This window comes from Lipotes vexillifer, unplaced genomic scaffold, assembly GCF_000442215.2.
Source record: "Lipotes vexillifer unplaced genomic scaffold, Lipotes_vexillifer_v1.1 scaffold818, whole genome shotgun sequence".
NCBI lineage: Eukaryota > Metazoa > Chordata > Mammalia > Artiodactyla > Lipotidae > Lipotes > Lipotes vexillifer.
In genome coordinates, this window is record NW_006771890.1 from 1,294,624 (window position 1) to 1,321,499 (window position 26,876).

General features: G+C 38.5%; 1 protein-coding gene across 1 annotated transcript in view; it reads left to right on the plus strand.

Annotated features, from left to right (window-relative positions):
* CACNA2D3 (calcium voltage-gated channel auxiliary subunit alpha2delta 3) overlaps positions 1-26,876 on the plus strand; it is a gene marked incomplete at its 3' end in the record, with an annotated part of 652,765 nt that overhangs the window by 226,168 nt on the left and 399,721 nt on the right. The window contains exon 4 of the mRNA XM_007447233.1: positions 3,066-3,125. Coding sequence (XP_007447295.1) covers positions 3,066-3,125 — 60 coding nt within the window. The remainder of the gene's footprint in view (positions 1-3,065; positions 3,126-26,876) is intronic.

Sequence of the window (26,876 nt, forward strand, 5' to 3'; positions counted from 1 at the left end):
GGGATAGGGAGGGTGGGAGGGAGGGAGACAAAGAGGGAAGAGATATGGGAACATATATATGTGTATAGCTGACTCACTCTGTTATAAAGCAGAAACTAACACACCATTGTAAAGCAATTATACCCCAATAAAGATGTTAAAAAAAAAACATACTTAATTTGACTTAGATGATAAGGATATTTGCTTAGAAAGAGACATTCTGGGCTGTTATTTCTACTGGCAAGCATCAGAGCTGGAAGTTGAGTGGTTTTGATTTTGTTAATGATGATTCAATTTATTTTTATTTTATTAACAATAGGAACTCTGTCCCCAGGACTACTCTGTTTTAGGTAAATTTATGGCACATGATTTCCTTATTAAATAACATTTCTTTTAATTCATTTATCTTTATAAGAGTGTTTCAAGAAGATCGACTATGCTTTGTTCTTTCCAAAAGGTACCTAGTTCTTGATGTTCCGTTTGTCATAATTGTGCATAGCAGCTGAGCCTGTTCTTGGTGTGTGTGTGTGGGGGGGTTCCCCCTGAATTCTCCCATAAAATGTAGACCTGTCTCCTGCTGGCATCAAGAGAGCAGATTGGGATAACCCCATGGCAAGAAGGGTATGTCCTTTCAAAGAGTCTTGTTCCAAAGTACTTCTGTGTTTCACATGAGGCAGTATTATATGTGGCTGCCTGTTGACTATCTTTTTATGAATCATATCTCCTAAAGCTCTGTAGTGAGCATGATGGGAAAATATCTTTATGGAAACAAATATGTGAGATAAATTAAGTTAAAAAAAGGCATGTAGCAAATTTAACTAGAAAATGAACATAAAAACTGGCCAGCAGGATTAAAATTCTCATGGGCTCACAGCTCCACACAAAGAACAGTGTTATGGCTGATGTCAGTGGTTTGTACAATATTACAGAATTTTTTCCAATGTGTTATCTTCTTGTGCCCCATGGCTTGTATTGCAATATTTGTAGTTGAAATACATTTCATGTTATATTACACACAAATTTGTTATTGGCATGTATGTGTGATATACATATACATACATATAAATGTAAATAAAATATATATGAAATGAATTTCATGCTATGTTCTTTCATGATAACTTCAACTTGCTTATTATTTCTGTCTTGTTCTCTTATTTGTTGGTCCTATACAGCTTTCTTTTTCTTTTTTTTGCATTTCCAATTTTTCACTTTTTTCAACATTATCTGTCTTGATAATTGAGAAATTTTATTTTGTTCTTATCTTTCAGTCATTTGTCCATTTCATTGACATTTCTTCCCTGGGTTCTCAGAGTGCTTAGACACCATGAGAAAACAACTTCTATGAGTTTAAGTAAATACAGTCAGAATGAATGGGTTTTTGTGATATGTAAGTGTTCAGAGATGCGTAATATTGGTTATACACACTCTGTAAAGCTCAATATGTAAATGTAATTTAGAATGTATGATACATGCATATACATTCTAAATCTGTTACAATGATTAAGAAAATAAGCTCTCACATAGATTTCTTAAATCACTGTCAGTCATTTATTTTTCAGGGTCCACATTGATACATATGCAAATTGTGTCAAGTAATCACAGGACACTAACAAGCTTCATTGACTAGGATGGTTCCAAGAAGACCACAACCCAGTGAAAGTTTGGGGCCAGTGTGTCCAGTCTACACAGTGTGTCTCTCCTTTTGCTTTTTCTCTGTTCCCTGTCCTTTGTTTTATGCCTCTCTTCTATAAAGTATTTTATGTCTTATAGTGGAAATACATATATATATATATATATATATATATATATATACATATTTTAAAGAGATAAATGAGATTTAGGAAACCTTGGAAGGTTGGTGGTGCTCATAAATCAAGGGGGTCTGGGGTGAGTGCTATTTGTAGTCAGTGGCTCTCAAACTTCAGCAGCTTCTGAATCACCAAGAGAGTTTCTTAAAACAGGTTGCTTGGCTCAGCCCCAGAGCTTCTGATTCTGTAGGACTGGGATGGGCAACGCTGGTGGAGAGAGAGGGCTTTAGTGCTCGTACTGCTGCCTAACTTACCCAGATAAATTTCACTCTCTTTATTTGTGTGTCCAATTTAATATTATAATTATTCATGGAACATTTGTCTGTTGATTTGTGATCATTTAGAAATTAATACTAATGTCATCATTTTTGAAACAGGGTCTGTTAAACTCAGTTCTATAATATGTCAAGAAAAAGCAAGCTAAAGACAGTATAGGCTACAAGAATAACTGGAAAAAATAGAAATGGTTGAATTTTTTTACTTGAATCTAAGGTTTTGCTTTTAGTTCAGTAAAATTTCAGTGAAATATTATTTCACTAAACGAGTTTTCTGCAGTATCCTGTAACATACATTTTCATGGTGGGAAATAACTTATTGTTGGAAAGTTCAAATTAAAGAATAAATGATTTGATAGTTGACTCATTGATGTTAAATGGAATTTTATGAAATTATTTTCATAATAATATGAATTGGTTGAATTTACTGAGCTAAGAAGAATAACAAGAGTTGTGTACTTACAGGTGTTGCATATTGATTTCATTTTAGTGATTTTCTTATTGGGATGCAGATTGTCAAAGTGGCGTTGAGGTACCATTAAATTCAAATAACTGTCATTTGATAATTATGTACCAGAGCTGGGTGCAGAAAGAATTGACCTTAAATTGAGGGAATTAAGTGCTACTTCTAAACCATTGGGGAAGAAAGCCCACTTAGAGTTAGACTCTATTCAATTCAATAAATCTTGACTAAGGGCCTTCTATGCTTAAGGAATGCACTTTTCTAGATAGGTATTGGAGTCCATATCTGGCCTCAAGGGTCAGTGTCTTTGAATTTTTACGAAAGTGGATGCAGAACGTGACTGGATGATGAAAGCAAAAACTAGATTTTGACACTGATGTTATTTTCAGTTTCATGGAAGCATAGGCACCAGGTCACAGTTCACATGCCATGATATGATCTGTCATTTTTGGGCAATGGAGAAACTTCGGTCTTTTCATGTTGTTGAAATGGGATCAAGGCTACAGTTCTGATCCTTTGTGTTGCTTTCTATCTTGCCAGCGTCTGGTGGAGGCTGCAGAGGAAGCACACCTGAAACATGAATTTGATGCAGACTTGCAGGTAACTGATTATAGTTTGAGTTCAATTGTTTTGTGTGTTTGCTGCCAAAGGAGAAACACTAGGTATACTGGGAACACCAGGGTTCAGAGGTTTGGAGAGAAGGCTCTTGGGAGAATGGTACAGGGTTGAAATAAATGTGCCTGTTTTTTGACAAGACAGGACAGTGATCCTCAACCATTTTCCACTATGCAAGTTACAATAGGTGATAACGCACACTTACATGCATGTAACCAGGTTTCCTCTCTAATTCTGGGGGAGTTAATCGGTCAACTGGCAATAATCACCAGAGCTTTTAATGGTAAATTGATAAGATAGATGGCAGAATATATCCAAATCCCTCTTCCATGGCTGCATTGTAAGTGACTGAAAGCAATGTTGTTATGTATGGATCTAACCTTGAATTGACTGTTAATTATATTTAAAAATTAAATCATTCACAGACCTGGGATTTGAACATCTGCTTAATAAACTTTTGTTGTGGAGCTCATATCTAATCATGGCACACCTGTGTCTGGTTGAGAAGGACTTTGATGCTGTCATGTATATATAAAACATAGTTAGAGGCAACAAGTGAATTGAATAATGCTTGGAGGTTCCTTTGGGTCCCTCCAGAAGGAAATTTCATCTGTATTGTTACTTTGGGTTTGTGACTTTTCCTCACTGCTAGCAAAACAGGGGTGAATCTTAATTCCTTAAGTCTGTGCCTTGCTAGAACGTATCTCTTTTAGTGCCATGTGGTCACAATTAGGAAGTAGTGTTTATTTTGCTGTGTTTTCATTTATATGGAAAAGATAAATCTTCAAGCACAGAAAAAGACGGTGATACCAGAGATAGCCTTTGGCTGTGTCTCTGTCCCATGGTTGTACCTTGTAAAAGAATGCACACTCAAATGGGGTAATGGAGGAAAGTTTAATAAAGAAAATATTTACAGATGTATGGTAAGAGAAACCAACAAGCAATGGTGTTGTACCCCTGGGCAAGCCACACTCCTGGCCTGAAGGAGCAAGGGGAGGGGGTGGTTTCTAGAACCCAGGGAGAGTAGCTATATGGAAAGGGTAATTGATAGAGAGATGGTGAGCTAATAAGTGTAGAATCTGGGGAAAAAGATACACTGATAACTGTCTCTAGCCTTCTGATCTCTTGCTGGTACCCACCATTGGCTGAACCCAACTGTTGCTGTAGTTGATTTGGTTCAGACTTTCTGAGGCTTTGGGTGGAAAAGGGTGAAAAATGGGTCTGGAGGGGAAACAGAAAATATCAAGCCCACCATCGGGGGTTATTTTCAGTCATAACACCCAACGTGTGAAGCAAATAGAACCAAGAATGTAGCCAAGCATGAGAGGCTCCAGGGGGAGGCAGAGAAGCCCTGGGGACTGTTGGTAACACCTGGAGAGGAGTGGGGAAGCCAGCCCCACTCTTAGAGCAGAGCTACAGAAAAAGAGCAGAGGAGTCAGCTGAAAATAGCAAGAAGCACCTTGCCTTCCTATAGCCACACCAGGGTCCATTTGTTGGTCACATTTGTCTTAAGTGTATCTCCCCTTCAGAGGGTTTGGACTTCTTAGAGTGGACCAGAAGGGATTTGATAAAAGCATCAGGAAGCACCTTTTAGTTCTGAAGATTATAAGGATCTCTTGAATGCATTGCCAAGGGAAACTCTGTCTCCTTGGGAGTTCCAGAAGCCTTTTCAGGAATATTCTGGTTGTAAATGACAGAAATTCAACTCAAATCAACTTAAATTTGATAAGAATCTGTGAGTCCAATCTGGTAATAAATAAATAGATAAATTCATAAATAAAAGAGAAGGAAACACTCTTAGAGTAGAATGCCAACTACTAAATGTAGAAGAAATGATGGAGTTATAAAATTATGGTAATAATTGATTCAGGCAAGGATCTTCAGTAGATGCTAAAACTAGCAGGTGAAAGTTTGATGAAGAACAGGACATTGACAGTCTCAAAGTATCTGCCCACAAATTGCTTATTAATTACAAAGGGAATTATAGCAGCGTTATTATGGGTAAACCATCTAAAACAGGTAATCAAAGGTAATATCATCAATAATGACACAAAGTGCCTTCAGATGTGATGACCAGGAAAAATACACCAAAGATTTTCAAAGGACTCTTTTGGAAAATCTGGTGTTTATGGCTCATATAGTCAATTTTATTTTGAGATCAGTTGTTTACAAAAAGTAACTGGGTGAGGGAGGGAATGATTAATTGACTTGCAGGATTATTTATCCTTCAGGAGAGAAAAAGTGTTCTGTGGTTTAGCTTAACTAACTTTAGAGCGCTTTTTTTTTTTTGGTCCATCTGAATCAATTGTTATTTTCTAAGAGTGCTCTGACTTCCTTCCTATGATTGATCCTTTACAATAAAATTCTGGTGCAGCACACTGATTCCCTTGTCAAATGTGGTGGTGGAAACACGAATGCAGCATGAGTATCCCTCTCAAAAAAAATAGAGACTGAGAGAATGGGTCTCTGGAGTCTTACAGTTTTTGTTCTCTTGGGAACAAAGAAGATGGGCCCAGTTTTTCCTCCCCCATTGTCATCTGTTCTGTATAAGTACAAGACGAATATCAGAGGCTACAGCTGTGGTCTGAGCACAGAGTAGATGTTGAAATAATCTGTCAATATTACAGAGTGTCATTCACTCTCTGGACCATGACAGAATGTTCTCTGGGTCAGAGTAAACCATGTGCACTTTTGTGGAAACCTGGAAAAGAGATGACTTGGAGAAAATGGATATGCATCAAATAATGTATGTCTGCTTATATGAAGGTTTTGAAGCTGTGAAACATTGATGCTGTTATGTGCAAGTCTGTTAACAGCTTGGGTGTCAGCCCGGTTGCTCTTCCTGGGGTAGCAGGTCTGTGTACAGGCTCTGAGTTTATTGCTATGACGGTCCATTAGAACTGATCAATTGTTAATCTGGGTTCCACTGACCTCTCTACCACAGCTGCCAGTGGATTGTTTTTATCAAAAAAATTTCAGAGTACCATCTGCTTACCATGAAGTAATGTTGAGGAGGTTCCTGTGCTATTAGCTCGGGAAGAGCAGAGGGAGCTGGGAGTCTGTTTTCCTACAGAAAAAAAAAATGTTTTTGTGATATTTCCTAAACTGTACAGCTTCAAGTTACATAGTCTTAGCCCCCACTCCACCAACCCGTTTCCAAAATAAAAAAGAAATGCTGGATCTGCCTCTTCTTTTACTTTAGATTGGAGTCTTCGTGTCTTTGCATCATCATGTGCTTTAAAAGTGAAGAATTTGTTTTTCATTGGTAGAATCATCAAAAATTACCAAAAGAAAGTCATGCCTCCTTATTGTCCGGATTTTATTTATCACTTAAATTTCCTCTTACAGTTTCTCCAGAGGTTTAGCCTTTTCTTTATGAGCTTATAGCCTTGACATTGGTAGTCCCTTCTGTAGGTCCTAAAATATGGCCCTAGCTTGTTAGTTCTTAACAAAAACTATGTTGGGGCAAGAGGCAAAATACAGCCTTTGAAGGGTAGCATATATGAACAACCCACAGTGCAGCGTCCTGCACACAAACCAGAGCTGCGTGGGTTCATTGGCTGGAAAACTTTCTTGTGGACACTGGTGTCGGTTTAGCCCTTGGGCTTGTCCCCCTGTATGGTGTCCTGTGGGTTCCAGGCTGGCCTCTTGGTTTTGTTCTTTGTTCCCTGATATTTCCATTAGGGCACTTTTCAGTTAGAATTGATGCAAACACAGGCCTTGTTAAAATGGCATCTTCCCTTTTTTTAACTGCATGCTTTGAATTAACATAAGTTTTTAATGTAGAGCACATATGAGATTGATAATTATAAGAAAAGAGTTTAAAAACTGTCTTAATTATCACATATGATCATTTTAGCATTTCATTCTCGTTATGTTGATGGGGCAAGGGTGGGGTTGTGGGGGCAGCCCCTAGCCCTGATTATCCTAGCTATTGATGAATTTCCAGAAAACTAGGTCTGTGCATGTAGTATAATTCAGAGAGAAGCCTTCTCCTCTTACTTATTCTTTCTTTTGGGGTTTTTCTACCAGCAGTGAAGAAGAAAAAAGTCCTTTTGACAGTTTACTAAAAACCTGCTTATCTTTGAACTGCAAACATATCTTCTTTGAAAGCTGTCTTAAATAAGGGCCAATTGCACAGAGCTGGTGCACAGTGGGGAAAAAAAAAAGAATTGTGGTTTTGAATTGTGTATCCTACGGAAACCTTTTTGATTACAAAGTTTTCTATAATAATTTTTCTTTGTTGCTTTGTAAGTAGTAGGCGGAAAAAGCCTGATGGCATTCAGAGGGATAACAAAAGTGTGAGTGGAAGGGAACTGGGGGGACGCAGTGTCCTGAACATCCCCTCCTGGTCACTGCCGAGCTGCTGTCACCTATCTTGCACACACAGTGTCCTGATTTCAGAGTTGGGGTGAGGGGTTTGGATCGGAAGTGAGGTAGAGACCACTGATGGGGAATCTCGGGGTGGGACAGCTTGTGATACTTGCTAGAGCATCTTCCTCCACCTTGTTGCCACTGCCTGTTGCATTGGGAGGCTGTGTTGAAGGAGAACCCAGGGAGGAGATAGCCACTGGGAGAAGGAAGCCTTTCTCATAAGGCTTAGGAAGGGCATCTAGCAAACAGCGGAGTAGAGCTGTCCTTTTCCTGACAGCGTCTCCTTGCTGGCTAGTGAGGCTTTGCCCTGGGGAAAAACAGTATGTTGTGAAGGAGAGCAAAGGTCAGGTTTAGTAGAAGTACTTGCTGGGTGGAGGAGATGACTGCCCTCACAGCGTTTCTCATGTATTTCTCTGAAGCCCCAATCCATCCTTGCTCTCTTGGACTGAGTGAGGTGTTGAACTCCTTGCTGAGGGAGGAGGTGGAACACGGAAGACCCAGACCCCAGAACTGGAAATAGATTTTTTTATAGAGATAGCTCATTGACTTTTGTGCACTAAACAAGAAAGGTAGGGTTCACATCTATAGGAGAAAGAATGAAAAGAGAAGGAAATTTTCACACTTTTTGTATTAAAATAAGCCCCTCTTTTCTGATGTAATTTATCAGGGGATCCTTTTTTTTTCTTTTCTCCTCCTTTTTCTTTTTATCAGCTTGGCCAGGGTTCACAGTCTTCTGCGTTTTAAGATCTTACATTAGATGTTTCTTAGTTAGGACTTGCCATATGTCATTTATTCACAAGACTGATATGTAAATAGTTTCTGAGGAATCTTTAAGTGTGAGCATTTAAAAGTCAAAGTAATTTCTTCGTTGTTACACGCACACACACTGTCATTTTCGTGCATTTGGCTAGAACGTTATAACTTTTACAGAGAGAGCTTTGGTCTAGAGGTCTGAAAATGGAGGTTCTGGTAGTTCTGGTCCCAAATGGACCATTTACTTGCTCAAGGAACTGATTGCTCATCCATAAAAAGACAGATTGTAATATCTAGATGATTTCTAAAATCTCATTCATCTCTCATGTGCCAAGATTCATTCAAAAAATAGTTATCAGTGATGTCCTGTGGGTCAGGCACTGGGTTTTGGATATGGCCAAGAGCTAGACAGATGCTGTCTTTGTTCTCATGGAGCACACGCTCTAATGCGAGTGACAGATTTTAAAGACATGATGACAGAAATAATTTTAAAATTTTGATCATGATGAGTGACATGAAACGTAAGCAGGGACTTCCCTGGTGGTCCATTGTTAAAGGATCTGCCTTCCAATGCAGGGGACACAGGTTCGATCCCTGATTGGGGAACTAAGATCTGACATGCTGTGGGGCAACTAAGCCCGTGCGTCACAACTACTAAACTAGCACGCCTCAACTAGAGAGCCTGCGTGCTGCAAACTACAGAGCTCAGGTGCTCTGGAGCCTGCACACCACAACTAAAGAAGAGAAAACCCACGTGCCACAACTAGAGAGAATTCCACACGCCGCAACTAAGACCCAATGCAGCCATAAAAAGGAAGGGAGAGAGGGAGGGAGGGAGGAAGGAAGAAAAGAAACATAAACACAGGGCATAATTACAACGCAGGACGGGAGACCTTGCCTGGTCTGGGAGTTCAAGGGACCTTGGTGCAAATCCCTGAAGAATGAGTCTTGACTGAGTGGTGAGTAGATTTACCTCCTCCAGGGCTAGAAGAAATCTCCACACAAAGTTATAAGTTCTAGCCAGGGGAACAAAAACAATAGTGTGTGCATTTCTGGTGCATCTCTGTGTGTGTGTGTGTGTGTAACAACAGAGAACCCATAATACCTGTATTTTCCATAAATGCAAAATTGAAATTATTTTATCTTTCCATATAATAGTCTTTCTCACCTAGTGATACTTTATTGTTGCCTCTTTAATGATACTTATCATTTCTTATCCTGTTAGTTTTATTCATGTGTGTCCATTTGTTGCTTAATTTAAATTTATTCAGAACTTAGCACCTGATAGGCCCTGTTCTAGGTTGTGGGACTTCCATAAACTGAGATGTGACCCTCATCCTCCAGGAAAGTTCTAATCTCCCTTTTTAAGATATGTTTCGTTAGTTGTTACTTTAAGGATTACAATAGGCATCTTTAACTTAAGTGCACAGCGTATCTTGAGTTAATTTACTGTGCGAAGTACCACTCCATCTGAAACGAGAATAGTGTACTTCTACCTACCACTTTCCTTCGTGTAGTCATATATTTTACTATTATATGTGTTATAAACACTGTAAGATGTTATTTTGTTTTAGTTTTGCTTTAAACAGCTGTCTTCTAAAAAATTAAATAAGAAATAAGGTAGTATGTATTGATATTTACCTACACATTTACTGTTTCTGGCAGTCTTCATTTCATTGAGTTTCCTTCTGTTATCATATCTCTTCAGCCTGAAGAACGTCTTTTAGCTTTTTTGTTTTGTTTTGTTTTTCCTTTTTGCATTGAAGGTCTGGTAGCAACATCTTCCCTCAGCTTTTGGTTAGCTAAAAATATCTTTATTTTGCCCTCATTTTTGAAGGATAATTTTGCTGGATACAGAATTTTTACTTGACAGTTTATATTTCTCTTTTACCACTTTGAAGATATCATTCCATTCTCTTCTGATCTTTAATGTTTCTGATGAAATGTCCTCCATCATTTTTATCTTTGTTCCTCTGGATACACTGAGTCATTTTTCTCTCATGCTTTCAAGATTTCTTTCTCCTTATCTTTGATTTTCGGTATACTATACAGTGTGATAGATTAAGGGTGTTACTAGATGTGATTTTCTTTATATTAATTCTGCTTGGAGCTTGCTGAGATTCTTGTATATTCTCACCATATTTGGAAAATTTTTAACAATTATTTCTTCAAAATTGTACCTGCCCCATTCTTGTTACATTTTCTTCTGGAACTTAAGTCACATCTGTGTTTGATTGCTTAATATCATCCCACAGGTCAGTGTGGCTCTTTGTTTAGTTTGTTTCCAGTCTATTTTCTATTAATTGGTCTCCAAGTTTACTAGCCCTTTTTTTTTCTGTGGTCTCCAATCTACTGTTAAACTCATCCAGGGAATATTTTATTTCATGTATTGTACTCTTAGTTCTAGAATTTTCAATAAATCTTTTTTTTAGTTGAAGTATAGTTGATTTACAATGTTGTATTAGTTTCTAGTGTACAGCAAAGTAATTCAGATATATATATATATATATATATATATATATATATATATTTTTTTTCATATTTTTTTCATTTCATGTATTGTACTCTTAGTTCTAGAATTTTCAATAAATCTTTTTTTTAGTTGAAGTATAGTTGATTTACAATGTTGTATTAGTTTCTAGTGTACAGCAAAGTAATTCAGATATATATATATATATATATATATATATATATATATATATTCTTTTTCATATTCTTTTCCATTATAGGTTATTACAAGATAATGAATATAGTTCCCTGTGCTATACAGTAGGACCTTGTTGTTTATCAAATCTTTTAAAATTGATTTTATTTCCTGATGAAATTCCCCATCTATGCACCAATTATGTTCATGATTTCTTTTAAGTCCTCAGACATATCTACAAGAGATGTTTTAAATTCCTTCTCTGCCAATTCCAGCATCTAGGTCATTTCTGTTTCTATTGAGTGCTGTTTTCTTTTGAAGCCACATTTTTTTTGCTTCTCACATGTCTAGTAATTTTTGTTGTAGGTTAGGCATTGTGTTATGTCTTCGAATGATTTTCATAAATTTCCTCATTGTAACTTAGTATAGTTCCATTCATGTAGCAGATGTCCTAAAAATACCAAATTTATTGAATCCAATTAAGTTGGATTTAGGAAACAGTTATTAAAGAGATGAAGAGAATGATCAACTATACATAATAGGGAAGACTCCAGTGGTTTAATCTTCTGCACTCTAACAATGTAAGTAGTGAGTACAACATAGACTTCTTTGTTCCAAAAATACCACAAGGCCATCTTCTAGCTGAAAGAAAGAGAAGAATGCATTTTTGTTATAGAATCTTGGACTGCAAACATTGTTTCTCAAAAGTTTATAATTTCTATAGCTTAATTATATTGCTACCATCCCCTGTTCTAAATCCAGATAAAAATATTAATATTAACAAATTTAAAGACAGAAAGTGCAACTTTATAGCAATGGTAATTGATTTGGTTTTGTTTGAACAGTCACCTTACTTAATAGTTCAGAGGGGAAAAATGACATTATTTGCTCCTCCCAAAGTTATAATTTATTTGTCTGTGGAACGTTTTCACATTAGTGACTCTCTGTTTTCTTTGCTACTTATGTGTTTAGAAACCTAGGTCTTTTATCTTTAATTTTATCAATAATGAATAATCTAATAAAACCCCTATGTGTTTCCCCTTTGTCCTAGTCTTTCTTGTTACAACATTCTTTTTTCTATCATGACAATGTATACCTTAATTTGTAGGTAATAGTGTTTAGAGAAGTCTATAATGTTACTTTAGAAAGCCCTTTCTTTTCCTATCAAGTCATTGGTTCTTTTGTGATTCCTTTTTATCTTGGGTTTTCTCAATTGGGCTTTCTCAAAACTGGGAATGTTTATTTAAAATAAATATTTGTTTAAAACATATTTGTTTTAAATATATGTTAAACACAGTAAAACACCACCAATTCAGACTTTATTAAACATTTCAATTAAACAAATACTTTTAAATCACAGTTTTATTGTTTCCGCATACACAGTGTGATTGTGATGTTTCAGATATCAGCCAGTTTGGAAAGGGGACATTTTGGGACATCGAGGCCCTCTGGGCATATCTATAGTGGTGCTGTTAACCATAATATCAGAGTCCCATAGTACATTGCCAGAAACCTTAGTATCTTTCATTAAGATGGCTGACTGCAGAGGTCATTGGCAGATCCCAGAAATTACCTTGGGGTCTTTCTCTAGCAAATTCTTTGGCAGCCCTTAGGAATGCCAGAATGCCCCTAGGTTGCTGATTTCATCAAGGGTCTTGTGGTCTAGGAATTTGCCAACTGCTATTGAATTTTTAAAGTAAAGCTTGAATCTTGTGGCAATGTAGAAAGTAGACACCTCAACAGAAATTTTGTAATCTCATTTAAGACTGTTTGTTAATGAAGCACCTGATATGTACACAGATGAATTAATTCTCATGTTTTCTACTTTCAGTTTAGTTTGTGGGGTAGGTCTTTGTAATATAAATAACTCCAAGTATGTGCATTTGATATAGTAATCCTAATTCTTCAAATTAAAAAAATTTCATGACTGACATTTTTAGGATAGCTCTCTTTGCTGGTTAATTAATACTAATAGAATATAGGAACAATGATAAGAGTAATAGGTGCCATTATTTAAAATGTATTGGGTATAGGCAGTGGCTTAAATGCTTCCCAGGCATTATCTCATTTAATTCTTCTCCCCACAGTCATGTGAGAGAGATACTGTTATTATCTCCATTTTACATAAGGAGAAACTAAGATTGAGAGGCCACACGTTGGGCCCAAGGTTATACCACAGTGGATAGACCAGCCAAAACTCACACCTGAGACTGTCTGGCTCCAAAGACCAATCAGTTATGTTGCCTCATGGAATCACAAATTTTAACACTGACCTTAAATTGCACTGGACAAAATCTTATAAAGAAATAAATTTAAGATGAAAGTTATAGTGGGTTATTTAATAGGTCTATCAAAAAGAAAAAGGTCTATCAAATACATCAAAAAGAAGTTTTCTAGAATGGTAAATCCTGACCCATGAACCTATGTAATAAAAAAATCTCTTAATAAGATATAATGATTTAGTAAAAATGATTAAGCATCACTTTACTGGTATTATTAGGAACGGACAGAAGGGAGACATCCCTCATTTGGTAATTGGATCTATTATCTACATAGTAACCACTGTGACTTTTAAAAAATACAAGTTACTTATTACTTATACTATTTGCTTATACTAAGAACAAAGTCTGGATGTCCCACATACCTTACAGAGAGCCACACAACTTTCTCAAGATTGCGAAATAGCAATACTTCCCTTTCCTTCGTGTCTGCTGTGTTCCTGCCTTACTCCTTCTGTTCTTTGAGCGCCCCTATATGATTTGTTTGTTTATTTTCTGTCTCCAGCAAAACATGAGCTCCATGAGAGCAGGCACCTGACATCTAGTCATATGTCCACAAATATTTGTTAGAATTAATTGAAATTCATAATGGTGATACAATCACTAAAATCCGCAGCTGACTGGTAATCGCCAGCATTGTTGGTAATTCATGAAGTTGTCATCTGTTAATTTCAATTAGAAAAAGCTAATTCTTTCTTAAAATAAATACTTATGGCGTGACCAGAAGTGATTCAATTATTGCTGTAACATTCAAAGACATTTTCATATATTAATGGCAGCTTTTATTGAAGCAGTTGGCTTTTGTTGTTACTTATAATAAATTCATGAAATGGCTAATTTTCTTAATCTAAATGAGATTTTTCTGCCATTTAATATGTTACAAATATATGAGTATACTAATTATGAAGAAGATAACTGATTAATTATATTTAATGAATATTATGTGAAATGAGTATCAAGTTATTTTATTAAACAGTTATGTTCTTATAGAGAAAACATCTTTAAAATTGTAAAGGAGAAAAATTAGAAGGGAAACATGCTCTTACAACTCAGGTTTCCTCTCTTGGGCAGGTCCGCACCCACCTTCCTAGCTCCCATAATCAGCGCTACAGACACCATATATCTGTGGCAGGAGTGGCCTCTTACAACACAAGTAGGAATTCAGAGGAGACATAATCTGCCTTTAAGAATGAGTATTTGACAGCAATAACGGGCGTGACTTGAGGTCGTATGTGAAATCTTTGTCATCTAACATTATAATCTCCTTAGAATACCTTTAAAAGCCATAAAAGTCAGCCCCTTACAGAAAATCCTTGATCTGACATTTCACTTGTCCATAGCAAAATACAACAACAACAAAATAAATAAACAGGCTTCAAAACAAAGCAGCTTTTCTCATGCTGGTAGTCATTAATAGAGGGGGAAAAGAGTAATTATTTTCTCTTGGAGTATTGCATTAGTAGCTAGGGGCCTTGAAGTTTTGCTAATCAGCTATGTGACCTTGGTTAAATCGCATTTCCTTTCAGACTTCATGTTACCTCTGGTAAATGAGGGCATGAGACGGGTTTGATTTTCCAGCCTGGTCTAGACCTGCCTAAGTCTGTGAGGTTGTGATTTTTTACAGGGAAAGGATAGCAATTATTTTTCCATGGAGTGAGGGTATTCTTTGAGGAAATCCAGCAGCATCTACAGACATAGCATTGTCCTAAGGGAAACATCTCTGAGAAGAAAATCTCTCTATTCTTTCCTCCCCACAAATAGATACAAACTTCCTACTTTAGAGCTGGAACAGAGGAATTTCAAGGAAAGATTGCTTGATTGGATCATTCACAGACCGCCCCCGCTCCCGTAAATTATTTTATCATTTTAGATTTAAGGGGGTTCTTTTGAATAATATAAAGGACACTTTTTTTTTTTTTTTTTTTTTTTGGTGTGTGATTTTAAGAACTTAACTCTGGAATGTAAATGCCTTGATGCCACACTGTAGTTTCTGTATGGTTAAAGAAATTCAGAACCAAATTAAACCTTTGCTTTTGCCTTTTTTAGCAGTGATTATGTCGTGCACGTGAATGTATTCATAACTGATCCTTCTTCCTAAAAGTTCTCAGGTGGCTGAGACCATGTAAACACCATGAAAAAATTTTTTTTCTGGGTTTTAAAGCCTTTTGTCCTCTCATTCTACACGAGATTGACTGAAATGTAGAAGTTGTTCTGATTAAACGGAGCAAGATTGGAGAGCTGGAGGAGGAATTACAGCTTATTAGTAATATTTTCTGAAACCCAGGTCAGAAGAACAGTGCGCCACAAACAACTTTTGTCTGGTCAAAAAGCCGTTTTGATTACAAGGAGATACAAAAGGATTCATTATGTCTGCTTATATTTGCTGATTAATATTCTGGGTGAGGTAGATGTTAGCTGTCTTCTGAAGAGAGAAAGACACAGATTTGAATCCTGGCTTGTTTTTTCTTGCTGGTGGTGAGAGCCACGGCAAATTTCCTAGCCTGTTGGAGTCTCAGTTTCTTCTGTATATTTAGGATGATGATACTCTCCCTGTAATGCTGTCAGGTTTCCATGGGCTTATTGATCTACATGAAGTATTGAGCACACTGTCTGGTACAGAACATGATCCCAGTTCAGGGTAACCATTATCATTACTGTGATCATTATTTTGACCAATACTCTTGAAATACAAAGAAGCTGATTACATTCATAATTGCTTATTTAGTCTCTGCCTCCTTTGAGGGCTGTGAGTTCTGTGGGGCAGGGACCACATCTGTTTCTCAGTTTGTAATCAGAGCTTAGGCACACAGCTGGCACTCAATAAATATCTGAAGAAGGGGTGAATGACTGATAGAAAAAAATGGAGGATCATCTCAAGAGTGAGATCCCCACTAGGAAGAAGTTTAAAAGCATCATTTGCTCAAGAGAAAAAAATGCGATGCTGCTATAGCAGAATTGGGAGCAGCAGGAGGGCTGTGCATGCTCAGAGCCTGAGCCATTTCTAGCCTTTTTGGGACTTTGGTGGGAGACAGGATTGGGTGTTTTGTGTCCATGGAGGGGTTGAACTCAGACTCTCTTTGGCCACACCTGTGCCTTCCTGGGTGTGTGCGGCAGATGGTGGGAGGCCCCTATCTAAGTAGGCAGAGAGAGCAAAAGACCTGGAACAATTTCCCTTCATAATCATCAGCCAATTTTGGAGCACTGGGTTAGCTAATTGTTCACTTTTGCTTTCATTGTTGTTTTAAAAAGCGTCTTTATCTGTCCGAAGAGAAACACAAACAAGAGACTGGTGTTAGGACATATTTTATATTCCTCTTCCAATTGCATTAATGGTTTTAAAGGAAATCTCTCTTGTAATTGCCTTAAGCATTCGGTCTTTATTATTAAATACCAGCCATTTATTATGTTCTACACTTCTTTTTGGCTCTGTGTGCCAGTTTTTCTGGGACCTTCTGAATTTAAAATGATTGAACTGTAGGGCACATGGTTCTGGGAGCATGCCCTCTCATTTAAATTTCCAGGAGCACCACCATGCTCTTAGAATGTCTTAGCAGAGACAGATGTCTGGAGTTTAGGCCTTTATTCATTTCACTTTCAAAGACAACATAACTATCAGATTAAAAATCAGCAAAATTCTGTTTGCTTTGGAGCCAGCTGTATTCCACTTTTTAGGTGTCATATGCTCCAACCCTAACTCTGGGTTCTGATCTTGAATCTCGGTCACATCTCAGCTGGGTCCACGTCCAGTCTCAGGTTATTTGAGAGGAGTTGCAAGACCTTGACTCAGAATCACAAGGTACACCTTAAACTTTAGACTGTCAGGTGAAATAGCATTTGGGGGTCTATGACTATCATATTTAATCTTCATACCAATCTGGTGAGAGTAGGTACTATGATAACCTCACTTCATGAATGATAAAACTGGCCTTCAGAGAAGTTAAAAAGTTACCCAAAGTCACACGGTACAGCGTGGTGAACCCTTGGATCAGAAACTAACTGGTTTTGATTCCATGAACAGTGCTTAAATATTGCGCTTTTCAGAAAGCATTTGTTTATGAATATTTATTTTCTAGGTCTTTCTTTGATCTGGTGTGGATGGGTGATTGGAAATTGTAAGGAATTTGGAAAGCAGACTACCAAAGGTACAGGTTGAATTCAGTTGAGTCAACCTCAACTTTATTTTATTTTCTTGCCTCATTGGACTACAGAATTGTCTCCTTCAGTATTTGATGCTATTGTTGTATATTTTCTGAAGTCACTGTTTATAAGCCATATGATACTCTTTCCAGGGTGGGGGCTCTGCTCCCAGATGAAGAAAGTAGCACCTCTGGCAAGATGATTCTGCAGTGAGCTTGGTGGTAGTGTGGGAACATCTGTCATCTGCAGTATTTCTATACCAAAGGCCCTGAGCATTCATTCATTCATTTGTTCATTTGTTCATTACTTTCTTGGATCTACCTGCAAAGGAAACGATTCTAGAATATTTTCCCTGGGACTTGGGACAGCAGCCAGGGTGCCAGCAACAATTGGAGGTGCCTGATACAGTGAGTCAGACATAATGTGCTCTCTTTGTTTGCTTCCTCTGCCTTTTTTCTATTCTCTTTAAGTTTAATAGACAAAATATGGGGAAAAGGCAGAGCAGGTGACACCCACTCTTGAGCGAGGAGGGCCTTAGGGGTCGGTGCCTTGGGAGTGTCTGCAGATGGGATTTAAATTATTGATGTATATTCTTCCAATGTGGCAGAAACCAACTCTGGATTTGAAAAGTTCACCTGAACTGCACAGGGGGAGAGCTGTTTTTGGCAGATTTGCTTTTCTGAGAGAGGCAACCATTTCCTGCTGCATGGTTATCATGTCAAGGGTTGGGAACCAGGGCATGTTGGCGATAAGGATTTAATGAATACATATGAGAAGAGGAGATTCAAGCCACTGAGCAGCATATTGCCTTAGGCCACTTCCCGTTTCAGGATGGTGAGATATTTAGGGGAATAAATTTCAGGTGATCATGGAAGAAAAAATGTTCGAGGGGCATTGGGATGAGATATGTCCTAACTGGTGTTTCCCACAGCAGGGGGGTGGTCCACCTCGCTGGGGGCCTTATAATCACCTCTCAGGTTTGTCCATTGTCTTTGTTTTTATAATTCACATATAGCTTTAAAAAATACAGTTAGGCCTGCCATTGTGTGCATTATCCCACATGGCAGAAAGGACGTGTTTTTAATTTATTCTTTGCTTCTAATTGTAGTGTCGGCATGTCAGGGTTCACTGGTTAGAGAGAGAACGTGCCTGCTTTTGTAAAGCAGTTAATTGGACCTGGTAACGATTATTGTCAGAAATCCCTGGGGGTGGTGCTGGTCCCAGGGCATCGTCCTTCATGGCGATTTCCAGCATCTAGCGTGCTGGGACACTGGGGATTTTCCAGAAGGAAAGAGCAGATTGGAGTTCTTGTACTGCAGACCCAAATTGCAGTCCTGTTGGTGACCTTTCCTGAGTGCGTACTGCTTTCTGGTGCTAGGGACTTCTGAAGAGAATGTTTTCAATTTTGAGGTGTTTAAGAAAATATTTGCAATACAGGCAACAGACAAAGGACTAGAATCTAGGCTAGAGACAAATCTCATCCATAGCAGTCACCAAAATATCACAATAAAAACTCCTCCATATCAATCTACTGCAAAGAAGCAGTAGAAAAATGGGCAGTGGATATGAGCAGTCAGTCGACAGGAGTATAATTATATGGACGAAGAAGAGATACTCAATTTCAATAGTCATCAAGGAAAAGTAAATTAAAGCAGTGAAATACAATTTTTACTCATCAGGTGGCAAAATAATAATAATGGTGATGAAGATGATGGTATCAAATGTTGGTAAGGCCTGGGGAGATGGGACTCCACTGGTCCAGCCACATGTCAGGTCAGCTTTGCAGAAGCTTGTAAAACTGAACATGCACAGACCCTGGGAACCATCAACTCCATATCTTGCATCTGCTTACAGAAACACTGGCACCTGTGCACCAGAATACAGCATTGACTATACGTGCATGGGTTTAGCTCTGTGCTTTCTGTCCTGTTCCACTGATCTATATTTCTGTTTTTGTGCCAGTACCATACTGTCTTGATGACTGTAGCTTTGTAGTATAGTCTGAAGTCAGGGAGCCTGATTCCTCCAGCTCTGTTTTTTTTCCTCAAGACTGCTTTGACCATTCGGGGTCTTTTGTGTCTCCATACAAATTTTAAGACTTTTTGTTCTAGTTCTGTAAAAAATATCATTGGTAATTTGATAGGGATTGCATTGAATCTGTAGATTGCTTTGGGTAGTATAGTCATTTTCACAATATTGATTCTTCCAATCCAAGAACATGTTATATCTCTTTGCATCATCTTTAATTTCTTTCATCAGTGTCTTATAGTTTTCTGCATACAGGTCTTTTGTCTCCCTAGGTAGGTTTATACCTAGGTATTGAATTCTTTTTGTGGCAATGGTAAATGGGAGTGTTTCCTTAATTTCTCTTTCAGATTTTTCATCATTAGTGTATAGGAATGCAAGAGATTTCTGTGCATTAATTTTGTATCCTGCAACTTTACCAAATTCATTGATGAGCTCTAGTAGTTTTCTGGTGGCATCTTTAGGATTCTCTATGTATAGTATCATGTCATCTGCAAGAAGTGACAGTTTTACTTCTTCTTTTCCAATTTGTATTCCTTTTATTTATTTTTCTTCTTTGATTGCCGTGGCTAGGATTTCCAAACTATGTTGAATAATAGTGGTGAGAGTGGACATCCTTGTCTTGTTCCTGATCTTAGAGCAAATGCTTTCAGTATTCCACCATTGAGAATGATGTTTGCTGTGGGTTTGTTGTATATGGCCTTTATTATGTTGAGGTAGGTTCCCTCTATGCCCACTTTCTGGAGAGTTTTTAATCATAAATGGGTGTTGAATTTTGTCAGAAGCATTTTCTGCATCTATTGAGATGATCATATGGTTTTTCTTCTTCAGTTTGTTAATATGGGGTATCACATTGATTGATTTGCATACATTGAAGAATCCTTGCATCCCTGGGATAAATCCCACTTGATCATGGTGTATGATCCTTTTAAGATGTTGTTGGATTCTGTTTGCTAGTATTTTGTTGAGGATTTTTGCATCTATATTCATCAGTGATATTGGTCTGTAATTTTCTTTTTTGTAGTATCTTTGTCTGGTTTTGGTATCAGAGTGATGGTGGCCTCATAGAATGAATTTGGGAGTGTTCCTTCCTCTGCAATTTTTTGGAAGAGTTTGAGAAGGATGGGTGTTAGCTCTTCTCTAAATGTTTTGATAGAATTCACCTGTGAAGCCTTCTGGTCCTGGACTTCTGTTTGTTGGAAGATTTTAAATCGCAGTTTCAATTTCATTACTTGTGATTGGTCTGTTCATATTTTCTCTTTCTTCCTCATTCAGTCTTGGAAGGTTATACCTTTCTAAGAATTTGTCCATTTCTTCCAGGTTGTCCATTTCATTGGCATAGAGTTGCTTGTAGTAGTCTCTTAGGATGCTTTGTATTTCTGCAGTGTCTGTTGTAACTTCTCCTTTTTCATTTCTAATTTTAATGATTTGAGTCTTCTCCCTCTTTTTCTTGATGAGTCTGACTAACGGTTTTTCAATTTTGTTTATCTTTTCAAAGAACCAGATTTTAGTTTTATTGATCTGTGCTATTGTTTTCTTTGTTTCTATTTCATTTATTTCTGCTCTGATCTTTATGATTTCTTTCCTTCTGCTAACTTTGGGTTTTGTTTGTTCTTCTTTCTCTAGTTCCTTTAGGTGTAAGGTTAGATTGTTTATTTGAGATTTTTCTTGTTTCCTGAGGTAGGCTTGTGGTGCTATAAACTTCCCTCTTAGAACTGCTTTTGCTGCATCCCATAGGTTTTGGATCATCGTGTTTTTGTTGTCATTTGTGTCTAGGTATTTTTTCGTTTCCTCTTTGATTTCTTCAGTGATTGGTTATTTAGTAATGTATTGTTTAGCCTCCATGTGTTTGTGTTTTTTACGTTTTTATCCCTGTAATTGATTTCTAATCTCATAGCGTTGTGGTCAGAAAGGATGCTTTATATAATTTCAGTTTTCTTGAATTTACTGAGGCTTGATTTGTGACCCAAGAGGTGATCTATCCTGGAGAACATTCTGTGCGCACTTGAGAAGAAAGTGTAATCTGCTGTTTGTGGATGGAATGTCCTATAAATATCAATTAAATCTATCTGGTCTATTGTATCATTTAAAGCTTGTGTTTCCTTATTAATTTTCATTTTGGATGATCTGTCCATTGGTGTAAGTGAGGTGTTAAAGTCCCCCACTATTATTGTGTTAGTGTCGATTTCCTCTTTTAGAGCTGTTAGCAGTTGCCTTATGTATTGAGGTGCTCCTCTGTTGGGTGCATATATATTTATAATTGTTACATCTTCTTCTTGGATTGATCCCTTAATCATTATGTAGTGTCCTTCCTTGTCTCTTGTAACATTTTTTATTTTAAAGTCTATTTTATCTGATATGAGTATTGCTACTCCAGCTTTGTTTTGATTTCCATTTGCATGGAATATCTTTTTCCATCCCCTCACTTTCAGTCTGTATGTGTCCCTAGGTGTGAAGTGGGTCTCTTGTAGACAGCATATATATGGGTCTTGTTTTTGTATCCATTCAGGAAGCCTGTGTCTTTTGGTTGGAGCATTTAATCCATTCACGTTTAAGGTAATTATCGATATGTATGTTCCTGTTACCATTTTCTTTTCTTTTTTTTCTTTTCTTTTAACATTCTTATTGGAGTATAATTGCTTTACAATGGTGTGTTAGTTTCTGCTTCATAACAAAGTAAATCAGTTATATATATACATATATCCCCATATCTCTTCCCTCTTGCATCTCCCTGCCTCCCACCCTCCCTATCCCACCCTTCTAGCTGGTCACAAAGCACCGAGCTCATCTCCCTGTGTTATGTGACAGCTTCCCACTAGCTATCTATTTTACATTTAGTAGCGTATATATGTCCATATATACACTACCACCCTCTCACTTTCTCCCAGCTTACCCTTCCCCCTCCCTGTGTCCTCAAGTCCATTCTCTAGTAGGTCTGCGTCTTTATTCCTATCTTGCCCTTAGGTTCTTCATGACCATTTTAATTTTTTTTAGATTCCATATTCCATATGTATGCATATGGTATTTGTTTTTTTCTTTCTGACTTACTTCACTCCGTATGTCAGACTCTAGGTCTATCCACCTCACTACAAATAACTCAATTTCGTTTCCTTTTATGGCTGAGTAATATTCCATTGTATATATGTGCCACATCTTCTTTATCCATTCATCTGTCGATGGACGCTTAGCTTGCTTCCATGTCCTGGCAATTGTAAATAGAGCTGCAATGAATATTATCCTATTACCATTTTCTTAATTGTTATGGATTTGTTTTTGTAGGTCCTTTTCTTCTCTTGTGTTTCCCACTTAGAGAAGTTCCTTTAGCATTTGTTGTAGAGCTGGTTTGGGGGTGCTGAATTCTCTTAGCTCTTGCTTGTCTGTAAAGCTTTGGATTTCTCCCTCGAATCTGAATGAGATCCTTACTTGGTAGAGTAACTTGGGTTGTAGGTTCTTCCCTTTCATCACTTTAAATATGTCGTGCCACTCCCTTCTGGCTTGTAGAGTTTCTGCTGAGAAGTCAGCTGTTAACCTTATGGGAGTTCCCTTGTATGTTATTTGTCGTTTTTCCCTTGTTGCTTTCAATAATTTTTCTTTGTCTTTAATTTTTACCAATGTGATTACTTTGTGTCTCAGCTTGTTTCTCATTGTGTTTATCCTGCCTGGGACTCTCTGCACTTCCTGGACTTGGGTGGCTCTTTCCTTTCCCATGTTAGGGAAGTTTTCGACTATAATCTCTTCAGATATTTTCTCGGGTCCTTTCTCTCTGTCTTCTCCTTCTGAAACCCCTAAAATGCGCATGTTGTTGCATTTAATGTTGTCCCAGAGGTCTCCTAGGGTGTCTTCATTTCTTTTCATTCTTTTTTTTTTATTCTGTTCCACAGCAGTGAATTCCACCATTCTGTCTTCCAGGTCACTTATCTGTTCTTCTGCCTCAATTATTCTGCTATTGATTCCTTCTAGTGTATTTTTCATTTCAGTTATTGTATTGTTCATCTCTGTTTGTTCTTTAATTCTTCTAGGTGTTTGTTCTTTAATTCTTTAAGGTCTTTTTTAAGCATTTCTTGCATCTTCTTGATCTTTGCCTCCATTCTTTTTCTGACGTCCCGGATGATCTTCACTATCATTATTCTGAATTCTTTTTCTGGAAGGTTTCCTATCTCCACTTCATTTAGGTGTTTTTCTGGGGTTTTATCTTGTTCCTTCATCTGGTACATAGCCCTCTGCCTTTTCACATTGTCTATCTTTCTGTGAATGTGATTTTTGTTCCACAGGCTGCAGGATTGTAGTTCTTCTTGCTTCTGCTGTCTGCCCTCTGGTGGATGAGGCTATCCAAGAGGCTTGTGCAAGTTTCCTGATGGGAGCGACTTGTGGTGGGTAGAGCTGGTGTTGCTCTGGTGGGCAGAGCTCAGTAAAACTTTAATCAGCTTGTTTGCTGATGGGTGGGGCTGGGTTCCCTCCCTGTTGGTTGTTTGTCCTGAGGTGAACCAACACTGGAGCCTACCCGGGCTAATGGCGGACTCTGGGAGGGCTCACACCAAGGAGTACTTCCTAGAACTTCTGCTGCCAGTGTCCTTGTCCTCATGGTGAGACACAGCCACCCCCTGCCACTGCAGGAGACCCTCCAACACTAGCAGGTAGGTCTGGTTCAGTCTCCTATGGGGTCACTGCTCCTTCCCCTGGGTCCCGATGCGCACACTACTTTGTATTTGCCCTTCAAGAGTGGAGTCTCTGTTTCCCGCAGTCCTGTTGAAGTCCTGCAATCAAATCCCGCTAGCCTTCAAAGTCTGGTTCTGTAGGAATTCTTCCTCCCATTGCCGGGCCCACAGGTTGGGAAACCTGACATGGGGCTCAGAACCTTCACTCCAGTGGGTGGACTTCTGTGGTATAAGTGTTCTCCAGTCTGTGAGTCACCCACCCAGCAGCTATGGGATTTGATTTTATTGTGATTGCGCCCCTCCTACCTTTTTACTGTGGCTTCTCCTTTGTCTTTGGATGTGGGGTATCTTTTTTGGTGAGTTCCAGTGTCTTCCTATCGATGATTGTCCAGCAGCTAGTTGTGATTCTGGTGCTCTTGGAAGAGGGAGTGAGAGCATGTCCTTCTACTCCGCCATCTTGAACCAATCTCTCCCCTTTCTTGATATTCTTAATGATTTTTGAAAAAGGGACCCTGCATCTTCCTCCGCACTGGGCCCTGTAAGTTATGTAGCCAGCCACGGTTAGAGTGATTTTTGAGGCCTGCCCTGGACCAGGCTGTGAGGAGAGCTGGTGAGGACCCTGGAGCCTGGTTGGAGGAGAAGATCCTGGCTTGTGGCTCCGTGAAAAGCAGATGGTTCTGACATTGAAGCTACAAAAGCAGCTCTTTATAACAGTATGGACTTTCAAGTTCCTCAAAGGAGGCCATGGAATCTGTTTGTTTTTGCCCTGAAGGCAGCAACTACTTCCTCCTTTTGTGCCTGAATGCACATTAGACCAGAGTTCCTGATGGGCCCTCAGTCTGTAAAGGAAGCATTACCACTGACTGCTGAAGATGATGAGGCATTCGTCCTACCCGTAGATGACTGTTTTGCATTTCAGTCAATCAGCTGCTGAGCGCAGATGGAGCCAGGACCTCTGGTGGGCTTTGCTTTCTCAGTGATGGAGCAAGTAGCCAGGAGGCAGCCTTCATCACATCTCCAGCAGCTTCTTGTGTGCTGTGGTCCATAGCAGTTGGATTTGTCTACACTGCTCTCCTCATCATTTCCATCCTCTCCCCACATCCCCCCATCCTCCATACGTTACACATCCCGGCATCTCTGCATCTGTGTATCCCTACATCCCTCCCATCCCTGCATCTCTGCATCCCCACTTTCCTACATCACCCACATCTCTGTATCCTCCATACCTCACAAATAACTTGAATCTCCACATCTCTGTATCTCTGCATTCCTTCATCCCTGCATCTCTGCATGCCCCACACCCCTGCACTTCTGCATCCCATTTGTCCTGTTCACAGAGCTGGTCCTGGGGATACAGGAGAAGATGAGAAGTACCCACAGCTGTTTCTTCTCCTCCTTAAAGCAGTTTAGCTAATAAAGGAATATGGATTTAGGAGTAAGATTTAATTTCAAAGCCCAGTGTGGCCATTTAATAGCTGGGTAAGTTCTTAGGCACGTTACTTAGCTCTTTTGAGGCACAATTTGAGGATTATATGAGAAACAGATCTAAGGCACTAGACTCAGGGCTGTTTAAGCACCTTCACGCTCGGCAGCTCATCTCCTTTTCTGGAATTTTCTACTAGTATCCCTGTTGTCCCCTCTCCCACCGTCAGCTCTACCCCATCTGAACATCTCTGGGGATACCAGAAATGGCCAAAGAAGAGTGGGCTTGGATTTTCCTCTGAAGTGCAGATAAGTTGATGCACTTACACATCTTCCATTATCACTCATGGGCAGCCTCAGTATTCCCTGTGGTTTCAGTGAGTGAGCACTGAGCTGCAAGCACCTCTGAGGTACCAGGCCAGTGTCAGGCACTGAGGATGCAGGGAAGGGCCAGTTACCAGTTCTTGAGCATCTCACAGCTCTGCCTTGTTAACTAGCAGTGAGTAAAGCCTTTGGGAGACCTGGTTTACTGAGTGATCTTGATGTCCTTCCATGGATGTACATTGGAGATGGACACATGGGGTCTTTGGGAGCCCAGCTTTCATCCAAGCAGTTCAAACCAGCATATTCCTAGCCTTGGAGACTTCAGCCACCTTAGAGCACAGTGGAAGTTGGTTGGCTTGAATGAAAGTTGAGTTTCTTCTCCTACTCAGACAATTCAATTTAATGATTATTAAATTTAATGATTAAAATTTAATGATTATTAGGTGTGTATCCTCGATAACTTTTCAGACAGATATTGACTTCTGGCTTATAGTGGGCAAGAGAAGAGACCAGAAACATGTCTGTATCATAGATTTGATAGTTGGAGAGAGCTGGTAGACACATTTTTTATTTGTATTCTAAAGATACAGGATGTGTGCAAAGTTTAGTTCAGGCACCAAACTCATATAAAATATATTTATGTTTCAAGAATGCCATAAAAGAGCAATAATTTTTATAGCCTCAGATTATTTTGATCTTTTCCAGGTTTCCATCTTTGTTATCAACTGTACTTTACATGTCTGTCATAATATTTGTCTTTCCATTCCTTTTTAATGGGTCAGGGTATTTTGGAATCAATTATGCAATGCTTTTGTTTCTCACATTAAATGTACCATCAATTCTTTTCTTAAATATTTTGAATATTGAAAATAATTTCTTAGGTGACATTAATTATGATGCACATCTCTGCTGAGCTATTCTTCCCTAGTGATATTAATGATAGTGTTTCAGCTTTCCTGACTGTCTCTGTTATTAACCCATCATAAATACCAGCCCCAATTAGTGTATAGAAATGAAATCAGTTGAGGAGTGGAATGTATGTGCAGCAAATAAAGAGTTGATGCTGTCTTTCTCCGAGGAACAACTGAATTTTTTCAACTGTCAAATCTGAATTCTTAATAGT